This window comes from Thunnus maccoyii, chromosome 13 (assembly GCF_910596095.1).
Source record: "Thunnus maccoyii chromosome 13, fThuMac1.1, whole genome shotgun sequence".
NCBI lineage: Eukaryota > Metazoa > Chordata > Actinopteri > Scombriformes > Scombridae > Thunnus > Thunnus maccoyii.
The window spans coordinates 14,230,906-14,254,298 of record NC_056545.1 but is presented as its reverse complement, the minus strand read 5'-3'; the positions used below and the strand labels follow the sequence as shown (position 1 = coordinate 14,254,298).

Here is a 23,393-nt window from a genome sequence, read left to right as displayed (position 1 = left end):
GAATACCTCCCAGACCTGCAACCCAACTGGCAGACAGTGAATAACTTGAGTCCACTTGAGGTCTTTTTTAATTATTTCTCCAAGAAGTCTTAAAAAAAGAGCTATTTATTGAGGAATATGATATTTGTCAGATATTGAATGATTTTATGTTGAAGTTTATTTATGCTTTAAAAAACAAACATACGGGTAAAATAAGTTGTTACTGAAATTGGGTTTTTTAAAATTGTGTTTTATTTATTTTATTCTTATATATATTCTGTTCTGCGTCGATTGCATGTCTGTCTGTCCTGGGATTTTTTCTTTTTTAGGAAGCTTGTCTTTATTAAAATCGAGGGTCTAAGGACAGAGGATGTTGTATAGCTGTACAGACTGTAAAGCCACAGGCAAATTTGTGATTTCTGATATTGGGCTACACAAAATTGAGTTGACTTGACTAGGAGCATCTATACACAGGACAATTACAAAGATTGATGTCCTTTGAGTTATCTTCAAGCTCATTTATATCTGCAGTCCCTTGGCATGATACATAGCTAGCACAGTTCAAGAAAATACAACAGTTAACTCCAGCAAAATGTAATAGTCATTTAAAAATATTTAATCTTACCTGTCAGGTTAGCTGTTTTTAATCAGCATAGCAGTCACTATAGCGACTTGATGAAGTGTCTGTCTTCAGGTCTGAACTCAGAACAACTTTTCAAGTAGAAAAATGAAACAAGGAAGTTGTGACCCAGATCTAAGTGCTATCATATACATCTATATATTTATTATTTTTCATTGTATTTAACATAAGTTAATAAGGGTATTTTATATATTTGAATGACATATTTATTGTAATCCTATCATACAGCATTGAAATAGTTAGTCATCATTTGAAGGGTAGTTTTTATCATGTTTATTTTTATTTTTTGTGTTTTTGATGATGTGATTCAACAGATTCATTCCATCATGGTTGAACAACATTTAAAGTGAAGATTGCAGTTCTTTCATCTCTTGTGCTGAGAAATTACCTATTTTATATCTCTCTTCACTTCTTACACAATTTACACTTCTCATCTTTAAATGCATTATAATTGTAGCAGTGACCTCATTGTGTGCTAAGTGGCAATTCAGTGTTTTATAACCCAAATTTAACTCGATGTTTATTGAACTGAAGATGGATGTTTGTAATTGGTATGTACTGTGAAAAGCCTTGCAGAATGGAGAAATAAAAACGTGAAAAAAAATGCTAAATGACTCTTAGAATTTGTAGAGCACCCACTCCAGCTGATTGTTTAATTAAAGCCGCAAGCAGCGTTGAACGGGCCTTTGCGCATGTCAGGCCACGGCACAGTCGAAGGGGTTCTGTCACGGGCATGTAGATGTCTTCAGACCAGGGCTGTTTTCAGACAGTGCAAGAAGGAAATAAACATCACTTCCTTTGTCCACTATCTTGCCAGCTGCTGGGGCTGCTTTGCTGCAATTTCGCAGCAGGTGCTATTCAGCCAGTTTTATTGCACTTCTATGTGGCGTACGTTTAACTGTACATTGTTACGAGTACTTGCTGGACAACTTTAGTTTTTCACTGTTATCTAACATTGCATGAAGGAGTTAAATATCATTTCCTGAGTCCACTATATGGTGCTAGAAAACCACTGACTCAATATTGAACAAAAATAAGCGTGATTATGATTTTTGCCATAATCGAGAACCCCCTAAAAACAACAGAAATTTTGATTTACACACACACACACACACACACACACACACACACACACACACACACACACACACACTGAGTTTAAATATGTATGTGATAAATTGTAAATATATATGTAATGAATTGTTTTCTTTAAGAAACTGTTACTTGAACATTTTTCAGTGTGTTCCTAAAGTTATATGTGTGCCCCTAAGTTATTTTCATTTAGGAGCACATGTACTCCTTGAAAAAAAAGTAAGGATTGAACACTGCTGTCAGATGTGTAGAAACACTAAGTAACTGGGGTGTGGCGCAATCCAAGGGCTTCTGTCACGGGCATGTAGATGTTTTCAGACCTGGGCTGACAGGTCTGACTTTACCCATACTCCACTTTCTTCCCTCCTTCTCTCTCTCAGCTGGAGAGGAGGATTGTAATAGTCTTCTTGTGAAATATCCTCATAAATCCCAGGACTTTGGCCAAATCTTACATTAAAAATCAAAGTTTTATGTAGGAATTTTCGTCACTAATCCATTGATACAGGTTTCAAAGTGGTCAGACTCATAGTTTAGACATCAGAACCATTTGTTTGACACAAAGTCCATGCCTAGAGATTGCCTCCCCATTGGTTTACATTGTAAGGTGTGATGTGGCACTACAACTTTCAGGGCTTATCATATCTAAACCGTTAGAGTTATTACAAAGTTTCTTATAACTTTTTTTCAGCACAGTGTGATAAGTCATGTATCAAAGTTTGAAGCCGATACCATTGACGCCCTAGGAGGAGATAGCGTTTATTCAAGGTCCAAAATTGGCACAAAGTCATACTTTCATGGGTGAATCATGGACTTCCTGTTGGATTTAGGTCAGGGGTGTCAGTGTATGATTTGTAGGTCTTGATGACACAAATAATTGAATTTTGGTTCGATCTCTCTACGACATTCCTACGGGCCGTGGCAGCCAATTTAGTGACATAGGTGGCGCTATAGAGCATATTTTGGCACTCTGGGGGTTCATTTTTACATTTTATCATATTTTTCACCAGACCTGATGTGCGTTCCAAATTTTTTGAGTTTTTGAGCATGTTTAGGGGTCAGATTTAGGGATGAAGTGGCGGATTAATAAAGAAAGAATGATAAGAAAGAAACAAACACATGAAATACAATAGGGTCTTCGCCCCTTTGGGGCTCAGGCCCTAATAAGAAAGAAACAAACACAACAGATACAATAGGGTCTGCGCCCCTTTGGGGCTCAGGCCTTAATAAGCCCCAAAGGGGTGAAGACCCTCTTGTATCTGTTCTGTTTCTTTCTTTCTTTCTTTCTTTCTTTCTTTCTTTCTTTCTTTCTTTCTTTCTTTCTTTATTAATCCGCCACTTCAACCCTAAATTTGACCCCCTAAACATGCTCAAAAACTCACCAAATTTAATTTGATAAAATGTAAAAATTATCCCCCAGAGTGCCAAAATGTGCTCTATAGCGCCACCTATGTCACTAAATTGGCTGCCACGGCCCGTAGGAATGTCGTAGAGAGATCGAACCAAAACTCAATTATTTGTCTCATCAAGACCTACAAATCATACGCTGACACCCCTGACCTAAATCCAACAGGAAGTCCACGATTCACCCATGAAAGTATGACTTTGTGCCAATTTTGGACCTTGAATAAACGCTATCTCCTCCTAGGGCGTTAATGGTATCGGCTTCAAACTTTGATACATGACTTATCACACTGTGCTGAACAAAAGTTATTAAAAACTTTGTAATAACTCGAATGGTTTAGATTTTGTAAGCCCCGAAAGTAGGAGTGCCACATCGCACCTTGTAATGTAAACCAATGGGGAGGCAATCTCTGGGCATGGACAAACTTGGGCGTCTGACGTCTAAACTATAAGTCACACCACTTTGAAACCTGTATCAATGGATTTGCGACGAAAATTCCTACTTAAATATGATTTTTAATGTAAGATTTGGCCATAGTCATGGGATTTCTGAGGATATTTCACAAGAAGAGTACTCTGAAATCCTTCTCTCCAGCTGAGAGGGAGAAGGAGGGAAGAAAGTGGGGGGATGGGTGTCACGGTTAAATGCAGATCATTTTTGAAGGATACAGCAGAAAGGTCTATATACATACAGTACATTTATACAAACTTTGTATGAAGTTTGGGGTCAATATAATTTATTTTACAATAATTGTAGGTCTTATATGTATAATCGGTAGTGGGGATGACCTATGAGGGGAAGGGAAAAATGGAGTGAGGGTGACTGTTAAGTGATAAAGTGCGGTAGAAAAATAAAATCATAACTAAATTTTGTAGCTCTGTACTGCAGGTTTTCCTCTATTAAGGCCTGAGCACCTAGCGGTTCGCTCACACTCTCCCTTCAAATATATGAGTATTTTTCTGTGTCCAGCTGCAGTTATTTATTGTTTCTACACATCTGAAAGCAGTGTTCAATGCTTAATTTTTTCTGAAGGAGTACATGTGCTCACAAATGAAAAATTTTGGAGCACACATAGAAATTCAGGAGCACAATGAAAAGTGTTCAAGTAACAGTTTATTAAAGAAAACAATTCATTACATATTTAAACTGTTTGTGTGTGTGTGTGTGTGTGTGTGTATATATATATATATAAATCAAAATTTATGTTGTCTTCAGGGATGCATGATTGTGGCAAAAATCATAATCACGATTATTTTTCCTCAATATTGAGATCAGGTTTATTTAACATGATTAATTTTTGACTCTCATTTTTGCTGATTGGTTATGGTGATATAGCACATATTTTTCCCACTTGGCTGAGGACACTATTACACCTGCAATCATATATTGCACTAATGGTCAAGAAAGACAATATATGAGGGAAGAACTCAGGAAGACTAGAGTTTTTGGGCTCAGCATTATAACTTTAATGAACATGCCAAGTGAGTGGAGCAGCAGTGTTTTCGTCTTTTTGAGTTTACTATACGGACAAGATTAATGTGTAGGATTTAATTTTTGGTCCACAGTACGAAGCGTGGGGTGACTATAATGTACCTAATATGCTGGTTGCCAACCGCTATTATAAACCAAAAAGATGAGAAGAAAAGGTATTTTCAAACAGAGTGATACATCCTGTCAGGCGACGGATTTACTATCTGTGCAGCCAAACACAGCAACCCCTCCATGGACTGTTTCACCATGATGGTCCCGGTGTTTCTTCCGCAGGCTTCATTTCACTTAACTGACCGACAGACCCCCTGGTTCTTCCCACTTTAACCTGAATAACAAACCAGGGCTCGGTGGTCCGGTTGGATCCAAACAGAGAGCCGGGGCTGTTTTTTCAAACAGAGTGGTACATCCTGTCAGCCGACGGATTTCCTATCTGTGCAGCTGAACACAGCAACTCCTCCATGGACTGTTTCACCATGATGGTCCCGGTGTTTCTTCCGCAGGCTTCATTTCACTTAACTGACCGACAGACCTCCTGGTTCTTCCCACTTTAACCTGAATGACAAACCGGGGCTCGGTGGTCCGGTAGGATCCAAACAGAGAGCCGGAGCTAGCTGAGAGCCGAGCGGAGGCTAACTGGTTATGCTTCCTTCCGGTCATGCTGCAGCTAACGCTCCGTTAGCCTTATTAGCGTCGCCACTTTCTGTATCCGTCGTTTCAACTTAAAATCCCTCTAGCATTTCATATAGTCTTATGGTTGTAATTTGCAGACGCACAGTGTGCGACTAAATTATTTTTCCACTTCGCACATATCTATTTTTAGGTACAAATGCCAGTGAAATACTCGCACTGTATAGCCCTGTGACAGTACACATTTCAATCAAACTTTGACCAGGTCATGTGGGTTAAAAGTGCACAATTTTGATGACACAGCTGTGGGCAAGTCAGCCTTATGTAACAAACATCATCCGATTCACATGAAATTTTCAAGGTGTGCTCTACAGTTGATATACAGCGACATGCTGTTTATTTAATGCGTGTTTTCTAGCACCACATAGTGGACACAGGAAATGATATTTAACTCCTTCATGCAATGTTAGATAACAGACAACTAAAGTTACACGTCTTTGTCCAGCAAGTACTCGTGGCACCGTACATTTAAGCATACGATAGACATGAAGTGTAATCAAGCAGATGTCCAGAGCCATGGAGACAAACTTTGTGATTCGTCAGCTTCCAGAAAGTCACAGAAAACGCCATTTTATGGACGTGATTGGTGCTACTGGTGGCTCCATTACTGGGCGTCGTGATGGCCTGATGACGTGTCATCATGCAAGCTTACAAAAACAGCCTGCTTAAGCTTGGCTCTGCCTACTTGGTCACACCGACATCGAGGTAAGACGTGTTTTCATCTCTGTTACCGTTGAGACTTGATGTTTCACCATGACAGAGGAAGTTGCTATAACTTTATTGTACATGCACCAGTCTGTACTTAACTTTACATGTTTGATAAGAGTCCCGGCCTGAACACGTCTACATGACAATATTTTATCAGTGATGCACCTGGCTGAATAGTGCCCCCTACGAAATTGCAGCAAAGCAGCCCCAGTAGCAGGCAAAATAGTGGACAAAGGAAGTGATGTTTATCTCCTTCTTGCACCGTCTGAAAACAGCCCGAGTCTGAAGACATCTACATGCCCGTGACAGAAGCCCTTCGACTGCACCGCGGCCTGACGCGCGCAAAGGCGCGAGGGCCCGTTCAACGCTGCTTGCAGCTTTAATTTCTTTTTCTATACGACTAGTGTTGAAACACAATGAAATAGTTCGTTATTTATGTGAAATTGTTTGTAGAACCACTTAATGAGAGAAAACTATGTTTGCCCCTTGCCTTGGTTTGCATTACAAAATGAATAGATAGTAGATTTGAAGGTGTTTCCCCCTTCATCCAAGAGGCTTCACTATTGCCGATTAGCGGTCAGTCCCAAGTATTTTAAACCTATGCCTCATGTTTAAAATGACTCCTCTTCATTTTTAGCTAGCTTTGCTACAACAATAAAATAATTTGTCAAATTGGCAATAAATGTCGGCTTGCTGCTGCTTAGTGCTGTATTGGAACATAATCACTGCAGCCATATGTGAATCATGATCCACATCAGAAGCCCTTCGATTGCGCCATGCCTCAAACAGTAAAGGATAGAAAACACATGTAAATTCAAGATTTGTAAGTCAAAGTCTCGTGACTCATTTAAAGTTCAAATGAAGTTTGTACCTAAAACTATGTGGAAACAGTAAATGTCCGAAAAAGTGTGGGTTCGCTCACACTCTCCATTCAAATATATGAGTATTTTTCTGTGTCCAGCTGCAGTTACTTATTGTCTCTACAAACCTGACAGTACACATTTCACTCAAACTTTGACCAGGTCATGTGGGTTAAAAGTCTTTACTTTTCTAAAAATAGACTTGATGAAAATTAGGAAGTTAATTTCTTTTACACACAAACTCATCAAAGGTTTTCCATTTATTTATTGAAATTAAAGTGAATGGGCCCAAAACTTGCATAATTTTGATGACACAGGGTTGAGCAAGACAAACATGTCTTACCCTGCAGAAAATTCTCATCCTCACACCGTTGAGATTTGATGTTTCACCATGACAGAGGAAGTATTCATGATAATGAGAAAGAGGAAGGAAATCAAGTCTTTTAACATCCTCATATCTGACTTCTGCTCACAGATCGAGGACGAGCATCTTAACAGACAACGTCCTTCTCTGTTGTAAGTAGAATATTTAGGGCCTGAGCCCCAAAGGGGCGAAGACCCTATTGTATTTCGTGTGTTTCTTTCTTTCTTATTCTTTCTTTATTAATACGCCACTTCAACCCTAAATTTGACCCTCTAAACATGCTCAAAAACTCACCAAATTCGGCACGCACATCAGATCTGGTGAAAAATTTGTTAAAATGTAAAAATTAACCCCAAAAGTGCCAAAATGTGCTCTATAGCGCCACCTATGTCACTAATATGGCCGCCATGGCCCATAGGAATGTTGTAGAGAGATCGAACCAAAACTCAATTATTCGTCTCATCAAGACCTACAAATCATACGTTGACACCCCTGACCTAAATCCAACAGGAAGTCCGCAATAAGCCTATCAAAGTACAACTTTACGCCAATTTTGGACCCTGAACAAACGCTATCTCCTCCCAGGGCGTTAATGGTATCGGCTTCAAACTTTGATACATGACTTATGAAACTGTGCTGAACAAAAGTTGTTCTTGCTTAATCTCCATCCCACTTAAAGCCAGAAACAGTTTAGTGTATACAAAATACAAATGTGTGTTATGCCAAAAGATAGGAAATTATACAGTAGTTTGTCATTTCAGTTATAACCATATGTTGGTCAAAATTGCCATTCTCTTGGTAAGCTCATAATGTTGCGTCATTTATTTACTTGTAAAACACCCATCGCACACCAACTCAAGTGACTGTTAGAATGTTTTAGTTCCTTATATGGCAACCAAACATATAGCTCCAGTTCAGAATGTAATGATATATAGATAGATATAAAACATTTACATCAGAAAAAGGCTGCCAGAAGTACCAAATTAACTCAGTGTTCTGTGTTGCAGAATTATTTGTAGATATATTGCTTCTGACTGAAAATGTGAGGTGATGAAATTTTGTAGTTCATGTGCTAAGCTGGTTGACTAAGGTAATGTAAGCGTTGCAGTTGTAAAGTAGCACCAGTATATTGTATTTTGGACACATACTACATAGCCAGGATTTTAGAAATACTGAGGTCTTGAGCCCAGATTTCACAAGCAGAACCCCACCCACATGAGACTAGAGAAAGAGTATTAAAAAATAAATCAAAAAAATTATTTTCAGTTATATTTTCTGTAAATTGTATTGCCCTTATGTGGTGGCCTCCTCTACACAAAATACAAAATCCTTAATATTTTAATTTATTTACTTTTGGCCTAAAAAGTATCAAATTTTAAGGTCTAAAATAATTCCCAGAAATATTACTGAGGACATGACCTCAGTGGTAGCTACGATCCTGTTTGTTTGGGACTATAAATGATCTGATAGTAACTGAAGGGTGATACGTTATAATAACGTCAATTGCAAAGTCCACAGAAGCTATAAAAATTATGCTCTCTGTAGATAATTACTTTTTTGATGTATTTGTTTTATGTAATCAATTATTTATTGTTTTATAATTTGAAATTAAATGGGACATGGGTCAGTTAAATACTTCTTAGTATTACGTAACAATGATCTATCCTCCTTTATTCATAGTTGTGCACATATGCTCAAACCTTGTGCAAGGAAAAAGTAAGAACATAAAGCAAAACTATGGACTTAACTGTAATTAATAGACATATATGTTGGGAGATTTTAGCAGCATGTATTTTTGCTGCACAGCCTTTGCCTGGTTTATGTTTAAAAGCTAATACATTATTGCTTATGCTCCATACAGACATAAGTCCTTCTGCAAAGTACATGAGATCCTTAAACAGAAACACTTTGGTCAATCGAAGGACACGGAGGAGCTTGTGAGAACTCTGCAGATGTATAATAAAGGCAGTAATGTAATAATTGGAGGCACTGTGTGTGCAGAAATCTCTGTTGATTAGTACATGAACAGTTGTTCAGCTGAGCAGCACTGAGATGATGCTCATATAGTGTGCTGACACTGATAGATGCGTCCTGATTGGCCAGCTACGTACATGCAAATTTCAGTGGGCGATTGTGTGCGTATGATTGGAAGACAGTTTTACCCATAGAGTCCAGTAGAGGACGGAGCTTGTGTGAGATAGAACTGGAAGTTGATGTGGTCCAGACCTGAACGTGATCAAATAACCTGCTTATTTATTAATGTTCATTGTATTCAACAATGAAAGTTTTATATACTCGAACAGCATATTTATTGTTGTTGTATCATTCAGCTATCAAATGCAATTCTTCTGTGTACACAAAAATAAATCTCATTGTTCATGAGCATGTATGCAAATACTTTTTGCTGTATGGCATTTTAGATAACTAAAAATTAAATATTCATGCCCATCATAGTAACTCACTCACTTAAAGTAACTGACTTCTTGAGAAAGTCTTACAGTGTTCTCAGTCATCTGAAGATCTTGAATGCAACTAAAATTTAAATGTATTCTTAACTGCAAAATAAATGAAACTGTTTCAAATTTAATTGAATTCAAATAGGTGAAAATATTTGTAGAGAGTAATTGTAGAATACAAAAATAAATATATGAAAATATATCAAATGAGCCTTAGAATTTTGAACTTGCTGCTTTAAACAAGGTGATCGGTCGATTATTTACTTCATGGCCGTGGGGAACCACACAGTTAAGTATTTTGTTATTTATGTGTGTGCACAAGCACTGATGGCCTTTGAAAAAGCAATGCGGAAACGTTTAAAAGTTCAAATGATTGTTCAAATATTAATGATTCTGTAAATCATTCAGCTCACAAAGAACTTCTGAAGAACCCTGTTTTCGTGGAGTGCACTCAACCAATCGGGGCACCTCAGAAATACATTTCTGTAGATGCTCTCTGCCTGGCTGTGGTGAGCTGGTTCCCCGACTGACTGAGGAGCTCTCTGAGAGAAACATGTTTCACCACTCTTTTCCCCCTTGCCTTGGACAATGTAGCCGTCACTCTGTGACTTGATGCAATGTGAGAGCTATGGGGAGGATTGCTGTTGGTGGTGGTTGGGTCTCTGTGTGTCGTTCAGCTGTGTGTATGTGCGTTACTGAACCGTGGCTCCCTCATTACTAAATAAAGAGAATCACTCTCCTTTTCAACACTGCTTTTTATAGAACAGTTGGAATATTCCCAATACTTTGTATAACCTTCCCTCCCATGCTTTTCTTGAAGGACTTTCAAGGACAATAGACTCTCAGATCAATGTATTATTGTGCAATGAGAAGATAAACTTCTGCATGCTCAGTGGGTCACTGCAACGCATAGTGATTTTTTTTTATAGACTGTTACCGATGGTGGACAATGTACAAGTAACACAAACACAATGTAAAAATACTCTCACAAGTAAAACTCCTGCATTCCAAATCTTATTCGAGTACAAGCAAAATTAACTTTTAGGTATGAAAAGTTACTGACACATAGGTGTGTAAGCAGCCCTTCTATGTAGCTAGTAAAGGGAAATCTCATTTAAACTGCTATACATATACTATTGATGACTTCCTAAATGAAAATGATCATACATTTTGGTTAAAAAGCACAAGTACGTCAAAATTGTTGAAAGATCACCTCCAGACATGTTTTATAATATATAAAAATACTCTGCGTGGGATCTCCTCCTTCTCCCTCATTGAAAAATTCAGAATCTATAAATGTGCAAATATTTTTTAACTACAAGACACAAAATGTTTGATGTCACAAATCCTGCTTTTAGTTAAACGCCTTAAACTCAGATTTAAGGTGAGCACAGAGAAACGTTCCTCCTTCAGCAGACGAATGTGAAAACAACTTTCTAGTGTCAAACTCATCACACATGCATCATTCTGCACAGTGAAGCTCGAAAATCCAAGTGAAGTAAAATAAGCAAAATAAATTTTTAAGTGGGAGGAGAATTTAAGTAAAGTCCTTGAGTAAATTAACTTAATTGCATTCTACCACTGCAGAGAGCCAAACATATCGTTTAGAGATTGTGGATATACTATCATTATTGGATGGCTGAAGGAATGGTTTGTGCTTCTAACCCGTGCCATGATGATATGATCTGTAAAGTTGTTGTCACAGTTTAAATAACTAGCTTAAGGTAAACCCAGTAGAGTTAAGAGTAATGTTTTTCTGCAAAATCTCAATAAGTTACCTTCTTCTGATTCAGAAAACCTCACTGCAGAGATGCACAAGGAACTTTGACACAAAAATATGAAGATCAGTAGCAACCTCAAAAATTCACAGTTACGCTTTGTAATAAAGTAATTTAAAGCTGTCACTGATATCATTTGGCATCAATAAAGGATAGAATAAAATTATATATAGGTTTATTTGACTTTAGTTTTGGTTATAGAGAACATTATCAGTTACTAAATCCCAAGCGGTAATGCTTGCAAGTATGCAAATGAGCTAGAATCACCCCCAAGGCAATATAACCTGACCTGTTATTCAACCATATCACACCAGCTTTGTTCTTCTTCCTGATCTGATGGGATACAGCAGGTATTATGCTGTCAACCAAAGAATACTGACTGCGTCAAACATCTCTCAACAAGAGTTCCAAATCTTTACTCAGTATCCAGCATTATGTAAACACACATCTCATCAGGTGTGTAAAAGGCCAAGCTGATCCTAGATGATTACACGTATTTAGAGTGGCTTGATAAATATCGTTTTGTTATGCTCTCTTCCTCCTTGATCTGTACACACACAGACATACGCACTCAGCGCTGGCTGCCTCTGCTGCTTCTTTTATTGTGTTCCTGGTCGATTAGCCTCGGGGCTGTCTTCGGGGCCTGGGACCGGTGGGAGCAGACGGTGGGGGAGGGCGGGTGGCTGCATCTGCTAGGGGACCTCCTTCAGGGGCCCCATTGTGGCCTGGCTCGGTTTTCATGTCTGTCTTCAAAGGCGCAGCCCCGTGGAGGGAGAGAAGGGAAGACAGTTCATTGACACTGGTGTTGCCATTGTTATTTTCTTGTGTGCCCTCACTCCGTACGCGTTACCTGGGGTGACGGAGCATGTCAACACCGAACTGCTTTTCACTACCTTGTTTACATGTTTTTCACCCTCAAGGCTATCACAAATGCAGAATGTACACAGTAATCTGGACAGATATGTTTTATGATATTCCTTTCTTCTCTCATTTTACTTGTTTTTTTTTTTTTTTTTTTTTTTTTAGCAAACTCTGACCTTTGTTAGCAGTATGATTGGAAAAAAATGTTGATGATTCATCTCGGTTTAACAAGAAAGAAGAAAACACACTCATATGTTTCCATGGCCTACTGTACTATTTATATTCTGAAGAGGACCCAACGAGGTTATGTAATCAAGTAAGTGCTTGTAAACCTTCTGTAACTCTATTTCAATCACAAATTATAGCTTCCTCCCACCTGATATTGCATTTACAGTATGTAAGTTATACAAAATAATATTGTTTCTTCTGCCCACACATACAGTCTTTGTCCTTGTGGTGGAGCAGACACAAGTAACAATGGGCGGCAGCAACATTTTTGTAAACAAACCAAAAGAAGCAGCACTCTTTCGTGCATGATTTGTGTTAAAGCCATACCACAATATCTGATATTTCAGTTTTTCTTGTGCACAAATTCAACATGAGACACATGTGGATTGAAGAGATAATTAAGAGGACTTGACTTTGGATTGGATGATGTCCCCCTTGTGCAGGATGGTGAAGCCTTCCCGTATCTCCTGTCCTCTGGCTGTGGGTCCTCCGGGCGCTCCTGCTGTCACAGCGGTTTAGTGTCACAGTGTCCGGGCCGGCAGGGACGCACTCACCTTGACAGGATCAACTCGGAAATAAAATGGCAGACATGTCGGCCGTCGGGGATTCTTTCTTTCTTTGGTCTTTTCTTTTCCTTCCTTCTCTATACATGTCATTTCTCTCTAGCTCTCCTTTCTTTTTACCCATTTCACTCCTTCCCCCTTGTTCCTTCCATCCATCTTTCTTTCTTCCAACTTCCTTTGTGTCCCTTTCATTTCTTCCCTCAATTTTTCCTCTTGTTCCTTATTTTGTTGTGCTATCATGTGTCCCTTTTTTTTTTCCTTAATCTTGTTCTTTCATCTTCTCTTTCTTGCTGTGACCACTCTCTCTCCTTCTTCTGTTCTTTTAACTAATTCCTCCTCACAATTCAGTACTTTTTTCTTTTGCTTTCTCCCTCTTTCCTCCATCTTGCTATACTGCAGCTACATTTTCTTGGAGAGGATTATTATGCTCAGCAGACTGTATGTTGATTATATCTTCATATACTGTAATCTGGGTTTCTGTGCAGACCTGCACCTGACCAGCTAAGTGCTTTGTAGAAAAAAAAAAAATCACGCCACAGTGAGTTATTTCTGGCTGGGTTAATCTTATTTCTCTGGGCACTTTGATAATGGAGAGGACTTGAATTATGAATGGAGTGTATAATACTGTTCTTCAGGCCTGCTGAATGAATTAAGCAAGAGCTTATAAGTGAGTTTCTTTGAGTGTCTCTGATATAATGCCCCCACGCCCCTCCTTTGTCCTTTCCAATCCCACACTCTTGTTTTGTATTTTTGGAATCAGAGCAAAGATAAACACTTCAGAAGAGCTCAGTCTGCGGTGGGAAAATACTGACAATAAAATGATATGTAAAATATATGCTGAAATGTAGACCACTCTCCTGTCATACCTTATAGCCAGAGGAGGGATCTTTCTCACTCTCCCATCTCTTCATGTGTGTGCATACATCTCAATAGTCTCTGCATATTGCATGGTGTGTTACTTAGCAGACAGTTTGACCTCACACACAGACTATGAGATGTTAAATGTTTCTCCATGGCAGAAGTTCATCGGCCTCCCTGCAGAGCTGATGCTTAGTGTGATAACGGGTTAATAATTATCTCATGTGAAGAGATGTTATTTCAGAATGTAGTACTGTAGTGTTTTAACTCATAAATAACTGAATCAATTTATTTGATAATATCTAAGTAACAGCTACATGGGCCAACATTTGGCTTTAAGTGAGCTTTAAGTTCAGAATGCTGTGAAGAAAATGATTATAATTATTGAAAATACTCAACAACTGTTGGCACATTTAGTTGTAACACTATATTTTCATTATTTAAGATTCATTCCAGTATTTGTTTCAGTATAGTATATTTTTGATTAAATTATTAATCTTTTAGCCTATAAAACCTGGGAAAATAGTGAAAAAATACCCATCACAGGTTACCTACAGGCCAAAGAAATGTCAGGCCAAAACCAAAAAAATATTCAATTTACACACAGAGAAAAACAGGAAACACTCTCATTAAAGAGGCTTGAACCAGTGAATTAAAAAATGGCGGACATATTACCTGAGTGAAAGTAGCAATACTAATTACAAATAAAAGTATACAAAATTATATTATAGTACACTGCAAAGTGTACTGTACCAATCAAAAGTTTGGACACATCTCAAGGCATGTCCAAACTTTTGACTGGTACTGTAATTAAAATGCTAAAATAATGCACAAGTACCTTGAATTGTGCTTAAAACAGTACTTTGGTAAAGGTACGTAGTTATTTTCCCACTACTGATCTCTATTAGCTGAGGGAATAGAGAAAGAACAGGAGCTACAGATAGACAGCATCTCCCACTACACCTTTAAAAGACATCCATCATGCAGGCCTCAAGTTTCCAGAGAGTAACATAATCTCATTGTGTGTGTGTGTGTGTGTGTGTCCACAGGTAGCCTATGTGTGTAGAAGTCAGCAGCAGGTTCATCCTGAGCTGGTTTGGCTTCTGATGATAATAGAAGATGACTAATAGAGAGCGCAGAGGTAGCTGTCTTCTTTTGCTCTGGTCACACTCATTTGTTGCTACTGGCATTGGATGAATTATTGAGTTTGGAGCGTCTTGGCTCCCACCCTCCCCTCACATTCCCTCACTCCGCTCCCAGGAATGACAGCCACAGTGTGTGTGTGTGTGTGTGTGTGTGTGTTACAGTTAGAGTAAGAGAAAGTGTGTGTATGTATGTGTGTGTGTGTCTGCATGCATTCTGCAGCAAATAAACACAGCTTTCATCCTCATTCTGTCAAAAAAGGTCTTCTTTGCATGGAAACATCTCAAGCAAACACACACACACACTACTGTCTATTTCTATCACACCCCTCTTCACTTTTCTCTGTAGCTATCTTTCTCTTTCTATTTTTTTGGGATGTGTGTAGAAGGTTTTTTGTTTGTTCGTTTTTTGTTTTGTTTTGTTTTTGAGGACGAGTTGATTGTTTATTTCTCTCTTTAATTTCCACTCTTTCTCAGTTTTTAAGTTCAGTTTATTCATCATCAGTAGTTTGAACTATATATCAATTCATATTTGTTTGATTCAAAACGAGGTTCACATTAAAGGTAATACACAAATTTGCCCCGTAGACCAACTCACCTCCATTATTGCATGAGAAAATGTAATATACCTTTGAGCTGCTGCTGAATAATTGACGCGCCCTCAGTCGCCACATGCTGTTAACGCTCACAAGCCTTCAGCTCAACTTACCACATATCCAGTGCGTTATGATATCAATACGGGTATGACAAAGATCAATTATTCACACGGCGAGGCTCCTTTTTTTAACCTCACGTTTACGTCAGAAAAAAACTTCATCGAACACGAAGACGCGGGACTTTTTGATGACCTAATCGGTGTCATTCTTAGAGGGAATAACGTAAAAATATTTCCAAATAAACACGTCATTAAAATGTGACACAGTTTAGAAAAAGGGCACATTAGTGGTAACAATAAACATTTGCATTTTAGCTCGTCTCCCCCTTCATAAATTACAGACTGCAATTAATCACCTCTCAACATCAAAGAGAATATTAATGAACGCGATGTAATTGCGGAGTATCGATCTCTCTCAGGGAAAATCACACATCCGCAGGTCATGTTGACTGAGAGGTTTCCGGCGGAAGCTTTTTATTTTCAGAAATGTTTGGTTAATATTAAGAGAGAGACATAGTTCATCAGTGTGAGCCGATACCAGGCAGAGACTAAACAGGAATTATGAGCAAAATGACAGCTTATAGGGTCAAATACGCGGAGAAATAAGGGAAATGCAATAAAGAGGCATGCTTAATTTAAACGAAAATAACAAGACTTGCACAGGTTAATAATAATAATAATGATAGGCCCAATAATAATGATGTAAAATGACAGGCTTTGCCTATGTTAAATGAACGATAACATTTTTGAAAATTGCACAATAATAAAGCAGGAATAATAATAATAATAATAATAATAATAATAATAACAACAATAATTAAGGATAAGTACTTACTTTGTCAAACGAGAAAAACAAACAAACAAGGAAACTAATACCATAATTTTCCTTTTTCCTCGGTCAACCTGTTGTGTATCCTGTTTTTCTCTCCCTGGAGTCACCAGAGTTCCCAGTCACACTTCTACTCCCAACTCCTCCACATTACTTCGTTTTATACCAATATATAATTAATATTGCATCGTCATGACTTAATAATTTCAAAACCCATGCACGACATAACCCGGTGACACGAGGGCATCCATAATTAAAAACGGCACTAATTAGAGAGGAAAGGGGCCATTAGTGGCGTGTAGGAGACGCGAATTCAGCGGTGTGAAAATTACTGTGCAAATGTATTGTCCGCGGTGCTTATATCATATACGACAATACATATTTCATCCCAGTAGAGCTTTGGGAATTCATAAATAAAACAGTCGGGTGAGTTCCCGTAAAACAAACAGTTTACAAAGGTTTTATCGCCCATTGATGCGTTGATAAGAATTCATAATTTTCAGAGGAAAACGCTCTGTGTGCTTTTTCTCTTTCTTTTTTTAATGCCTTTTTAGGCCTTGTTCAGGCCGTCGCCTCAGGATTAAAATAATACAATTTAATAAAGCACAAAAATAACAAAGTCGCTGCTTCAGAGGAATTTTAGAAAATAACCAATAATTTATTACGTTTAAACTTCACACATTTTTTTTTCCAAGTGAAATCAAGAGTGAGGATAAATAAATAAATAAATAAATACTTAAATTAGGTGATGTAGGCCTTTATACTGTGTATATATCTGGGCTATATAAATATATAGCTCACCTGTAATGCTCCAAAAACATGTTCACATCAAAATACTCAAATATAGCAGCAGCCAAAGCCACACGGATGTGCTTCATATATGACAGTGTCATTTCCATTTCTAAATAAAGATAAACAGACTCAGTGTGTCATATACCATGTGAAAGTATTATTGTAGGTATTCTTTTTTTTTTTCTTTTTTTTGTGCGTAAATTACTATTACACAGTTCACGGAAAGAGCAGATTCGTTTGCAAAAATCGTGGTGTTGGTTTAAAAAGGTGGGTGGATTTTTGAATCCTTCATCATTCCACTAATGTCTGAACTTATGGATAAAAAAAACTCCCCAAGATAAAACAGGTGAGAACACGGTTGTGAGCCAGTGATGTGGAGGATAAACTCTGATCTCAACCAATAATAGAAACAAATTGAACTATCTTTTCACACAATTGTCTTTTTTTCAAGAGACCCACTCTTCATTTAGCATTAGTGTAACACCACTGATAATTAAAACAGCCCATAAACTCCATTTTATGATTTTTTTTAAAAAAAAAAAGTGAGTTAATATCCCTGAATGTGACAAACAGTCAGGGTGGATTTATGCTGGAAATTCATGTGTGCAAGATACATAATCAACAACATAATAATCACCCCTTTCACAGATCTATAACACAGTCTTTTATAAGTCCCATTTCAATAACAAAATCGAAAAAAGTGCAACAACGAAGAGTGAGTGACACGAAATGAAAAACTGAAGTCTTTTTTTTTTTAGATAATCCCAGTGAGGAGCTGTTGATAAATCCCTGTTAGTTAGGCTACTTAGGCTATTATTAATCACTCGATCAAAAATGTAGTAGGCTATGTTATTCATGATGTGTGAAACTCAGTGCACCGCAGAGTATTTCATTCGTTTCTGTTTTTGCCGCTGGTTGCAAAACCACACTCGAACCACATTCTTTTTCAGGTCCAGTTTTTCGGCGATGGCCGCAATTTTTTCCGAGGAGGGCCGCGGCTGGATGGCAAAGTAAGCCTCCAGAGAGCGTTTCTCCGGCGCGGCGATGGAAGTGCGCTTTCTTTTCCTCTCGTTCCCGTTGAAAAGGTCCGGCTTGTTGCTTTTCTCCCGATACGCAGCCTCGGCTTCCTCCAGCCAGGCCTGGAGAACTGGCTTGAGCGCTATCATGTTGTTGTGGGACAAGGTGAGGGACTCGAACCTGCAGATGGTGCTCTGGCTCAATGACCCCACTCCGGGGATCTTGAGGTTGGCCAGCGCCGACCCGACGTCCGCTTGGGTCACACCGAGTTTGATCCTCCTCTGCTTGAACCGCTCGGCGAAGGCTTCCAGCTCCCTGGGATCCGACTCTACGTCGTTGACGCACGCCATGCCGCCGTGCACGGACAGGGAGTGAGGGTGGGCCATGTTTGCCATCGCCTGGTGCAGCTGCCCCATGGTCTGCAGGTGGTGGTGAGGGTGCTGGTGGTGGTGCGCCGGCGTCATCCCGGGAGGCTCCGGAGCACCCATCCCTGTCACGGCCAGGCTGGTGGAGAGGTGGTCCAGTAGGTCCCCGGCCTCCAGGGTCTGTCCGAGGTGGTGGTGATGGTGGTGGTGGTGGGAGGCGATGGTGGAGGGTACATGGGAGATGGGCACGGTGGTGGAGGAAGAAGAGGAGGCTGAGGTGCAGGGGACACTGCTCATGGTATGGTAAGTCACGTCTGGTTTGAACGGGTGACTCTTTCCGTGAGAGACAATGCTGTCAGCAGCCGCCAGAGCCTCTGCCCGTGCCAGCAGGCTCTCATCAAAGCCTCCGAATATATTGCCCTGCAGCTGCAAGCAAGAGTGCGCATACTGGAGTCAGTGGGGAATTCTGTCAGGCAGCTCTCAGGATCTAAAAAACATTTTCCAAAGGCAAGCAGCGCCGAGGAGAGGAGAGAACCCTCCTCAAAGCGCAGGTCATAAAAATTAATATGAAAGCAAGAGCATTGCTTGAATAGACATGTGGATGAGAGAGGGGGGTGAGAAGAGGGGGTGGGGGTGGGGGTGGGAGGGGAAGAGGGGGAACACAGACAGAGGAGAGAGAGAGATATATATCGGATAGAACAAAGTCCTGTCAAAACAACTTTACAGACATTTCCAGTGTGATATTGTTTCCCCTCCTCTCACCCCAGTATACTCCACAGCCATTTCCCCCCGACCTGTACGTACCTGCGGGGCGGGCAGACAGACTCTGCGCATGCCCTCCGAGCCTGAGTGCAGGCCGGGATACTTGGGCTCGTGCAGGGCCGGGTGCATGGAGAAATGCTGCTTGCCGTTCATGGTCATCATCCTCCTCCCTGCAAGCACCTCGCAAGCAGTGTGGCCCCTGACATGAAAGCCGGGGAGCGGACAGCTACAGAGCTCCTCTGCTCTCCTTCAACAGACTGAGCTGTTAACATCGGCAGCGCCTCCCGGCATCCCTCTCTCCCTCTTCCTCCCCTCCTCCTCCTCCTCCTTCCCTCCCACCTGCTCCTCTGCTCAACTTACAAGTTGAAAAATGTTGTCCTCTGTGCGCAAGCGTCGAATAATAAACTCAACCAATATCACTATAATATTCTATATTCTAGTGACGTAGTGCCTGTTTTATATAGAGTACTTAATAGAGTAGAGTACTGTTAATAATCATAACAGTCTTCGTTGCCTGTATTATCACTGCTCCTAAAAAGAATGGAGTTTGATTTGAACTCATTCACAAGTTTACGCACATATCGTTTCACCATTGTTACCTCAGCATATATTAAATATGTCATTAGAGGGCTACTAGGCGTTGTATAAGTGTTAAAAAGCATAAAACATGACAGTACTCACTATAAAACCATGGATTCCTCCACAAGTGTTCCCAGTCATGTCAGCACCATGGACAGCGCAGCACCACAGCGCTTTAAATGCAGGTTGCTCATGCGCTGTCCATGGTGCTGAAACCTATAAGAGCGGATTGATAGATTCAATAAAAGATAAAACACACTGCAGGCTAATTGAACAATGGTTTTGGTGTTACGTGCTTCATATTGTGTCTAATGTCTGCAGGATGCTGACCAGTTGACCTAAAGGCCTTGTCCTGGTCTCCTCCCATGTGAACGCCCATCCTGAGGCTGCTTTTACAGACTTCTCATGTGGCTGCCTGGTTAAAACTCATGAAGCTGAGGTGGACGGGCCGAAAGAGGAGCCAGGTGGGCAGAGGCGGAGTGATGACACAGTGGGTCCATCCGATCCTGCCGGCCACCTCTCTGGTTCCCCAGACTCTGAATAATTTAGCAGCATGGTGGCAGGCATCCATTACCCCCGTTGGCATGTTCTTATTCATTACACAGATTAAAACAGCCAAGGTCTTTTTCTCACCATGTTAACCTGTTGCAGACTGGGGAGCCAAACTTTAAGACATGCATGTAGGCCAGCTTCTTTAATGGGGACAGGGAAGAGAAAACACATCTAAACTGAATTTGATTTGTGCATTCTGCATTCTTTATAATTTCAGTGAAAATGATGAGGGTATCTTTAAAATTGTAGGCTAAGTTTGGTTGAGATCTTTAATCAAAGACAGAATGTTTTGATTTAATTGAGGAGTGTAAATGTCAAATGTTACTATAACAGTATCCTATAGAAAAAGGCCATAGACAAGAAGCTGTCAAGCAGCATGTTAGTCTGAATAAAGCATGAAATCCCTTTTCTCACCCTCTAACACCCCTCTACCCCTCGTTTTTCCTTAATAGCATAGCCGGGACCATTCATAATTTAGTGGCCATTGTTTACATCTCTGTCATCTGTTTGCTTTTCATACCCTGAAAATCACATCTGACATGTTTTTTGAAGAGCGCTGTCATCTTTGTGGCCAGATGTGACCGCCAGCTCTTCTCTTTTCACCCCCATCTGGCCTCCATACAGCTGCAACTCAACTTCAACAGATGACCTAAGTACTATCACGGCATTGTGATTCAGTAAAAGCTTAAGCAGCCTACTTTTGATTATATACTGGAAATTCCATTCACATATGAGTTTGATTTGCTCAAAAATAATATTTGTCAGTTTCTCAACTAATCTTAAATTAAAATATAGGCCTGCTTACTCATGTGTTTAGAAATCTTTAACAGCATAAAAAAAACAATGTCTTACATTTCACGTTTTTCTGTTTTCTGTCTATGCATAGATGTGAGTAGACTACAAAACCTGGCTTTTAATTGTTTGGTTATTTCTGGTAAATACTGAAAATAACTCAGTGTATGTCCCTATCACCCTAACCCAAAACTGTTTTTATCCTACTAAAGAAGCAATATTCTAACTGCTAAAAATGCTCACACAGCAGCAGGTGAAATGACTGACTTATCGCAGTGTTTAATGATATGTGAGGACTTCAGGCGCCAATACAATACAAAGGTAAAGTGGCATAAAAGAACCTTGTAGTAGTGTAGTGTACACTCACCAGCCACTTTATTAGTTTATTAGGAACACATCTGCAATCTAATGCAATCCAATACAACAGCTCTGCCATAAATTCTACATTTACGAATCTTATACACTTTCAGTTTCTGTTGACGTTGTCAGAAAGGTGATAATTCTAATTTGTTTATTATTGAGGTGGTAGTGGGTGGGTGGTGGTGTACTGGAGTGCATTATATTGAAAAATGTTCCTAATATTTTGCCCCCCTCATGTATGTCAATGGAGTGGACAAAATATTAGGAACACTATTCAATATGAATAAAAAATGTGATGCTGTCTTTTGAATATTATTTTCAACACATCCTCATACCAAAACGACAGAATAGGTCTCCTTCTAATGACTCCAAAGACAACATATGAGTGTTTTCAGCGCCCTCTAGAGGATGGATGGGGACCAGAAGAACGACCCATATGACCGTTTTATAATTATAATTATAATTGTAATTTTTTTTTTTATGGTGATTAAGGTCTGGTTAGGTTTAGGCACAAAAACCACTTGTTAAGGGTTAGAGAAAGATAATTGGACACACAGCGACTTGTGGTGAAAAGCACTGGTGAAATATACTCCTTGTGGGGAAAAACATAGCCAAGCCACGATTAGAAACGGGAGGCGAACAGTGCCCCCCTGCAGCAAAGGCCACTTTTTGCCAACTATTTTGCCAATTATCTAGCCAACCCCCCTACCAGCCTCCTCCTGATAAGAAAGTCACCTTACATTCATGTCATCTGAACAGCGTCACTTCCCTGGGTCATAATTACAACGGCTACTAGATGCGTAAACGTATTATAATGTAACGTATTAGAACGGGCTGATATATTTTTATTTCTATTCTTATCTCTAAGTTGTCAAATTCTTTCCATTACTTTTGATTCATCTCTATATCTCTTTTCAGTTGTAATGGCAGGATTGGGCTTCCATATAGGCCTAGCCCAGTCTCCAGGAAGGAACAAGCACTTGGTCACTATAGGTCGCCGTCGAGGCCTCGGCTCGAAATCCTTCCCCTGAGGACAACTGAAAGTTCTTGCTGAGACTCTTGAGTGTTTTCACTTGACTTCCTAAAGTAAGAAATGCTACTGTATTATTCAGTGATATTTTAATGTCATAGTCGCTGGTGTGGATTTATTTTTGGGGGCGTGGGAGTCAAAGTGAGTGTGCTTGACTCATAATATGACTTCTCCATAGTTGAGGAACACGACAGAAAGTAGACCATCCCATTAGATTTAATATGCTTATAAGTGTGTTCAAACCCCCAGAATAGCTTAATTAAACTTTCATAATGTAAAGCTTAATCAATAGTTACAGCATATGTGTGCCTTATTACCATTTGACCTAACTACTAATCCAGAGCTCTGGATTGATCGCTGGGATTGATTACACTATGGACATGTTTCTGATTGGCTGGCAGATGTCTCTTGAAATCACACAACAGAAACACCTCAAACATTGATCAGGTCAGGTCGCCATCCTTTAAATCAGTGCTACTGGGCTAGTAAACTTACTTGTTTGATGACTCTTACTGGTAAACTCGACCTAACCATGCAACCAACACCGAACA

The 23,393-nt window shown here is 39.6% G+C and overlaps 1 protein-coding gene and 2 long non-coding RNA genes across 5 annotated transcripts in view; 2 read left to right on the top strand and 1 right to left on the bottom strand.

Moving 5' to 3' along the window:
• The first annotated feature begins 5,065 nt into the window (after nucleotides 1-5,065).
• LOC121910823 lies at nucleotides 5,066-13,956 on the top strand. Its single transcript, XR_006099739.1, has 4 exons — nucleotides 5,066-5,996; nucleotides 7,335-7,375; nucleotides 12,484-12,634; nucleotides 12,990-13,956. It is a non-coding gene; the product is annotated as an uncharacterized LOC121910823 (long non-coding RNA).
• Nucleotides 13,957-14,740: 784 nt separating this feature from the next.
• Nucleotides 14,741-23,393, top strand: part of LOC121910921 — a 22,032-nt gene continuing 13,379 nt past the window's right edge. Inside the window, exons 1-3 of one of the 3 annotated variants that reach the window (XR_006099760.1) lie at nucleotides 14,741-15,108; nucleotides 20,430-20,572; nucleotides 22,731-22,898. This is a non-coding gene — a long non-coding RNA (uncharacterized LOC121910921). Of the gene's footprint in view, nucleotides 15,109-19,445; nucleotides 21,774-22,730; nucleotides 22,899-23,393 lie in introns of those variants that run through there. The other 2 variants (XR_006099759.1, XR_006099761.1) reach the window with 2 other exon arrangements.
• Nucleotides 16,567-19,703, bottom strand: pou4f3 (POU class 4 homeobox 3). Its single transcript, XM_042432309.1, has 2 exons — nucleotides 19,572-19,703; nucleotides 16,567-19,193 (listed from the first exon to the last, which is right to left on the bottom strand). The coding sequence occupies exons 1-2, from the start codon at nucleotides 19,689-19,691 to the stop codon at nucleotides 18,255-18,257; spliced, it is 1,059 nt and encodes a 352-aa protein (XP_042288243.1). The 5' UTR covers nucleotides 19,692-19,703; the 3' UTR covers nucleotides 16,567-18,254.

Coding starts and splice junctions, on each gene's coding strand:
- pou4f3 (XM_042432309.1), bottom strand. CDS start 19,691: ATGATGACCATGAACGGCAAGCAGCATTTCTCCATGCACCCGGCCCTG. Junction 19,194..19,571: donor TCTGTCTGCCCGCCCCGCAG/GTACGTACAGGT, acceptor TCTTGCTTGCAG/CTGCAGGGCAATATATTCGG.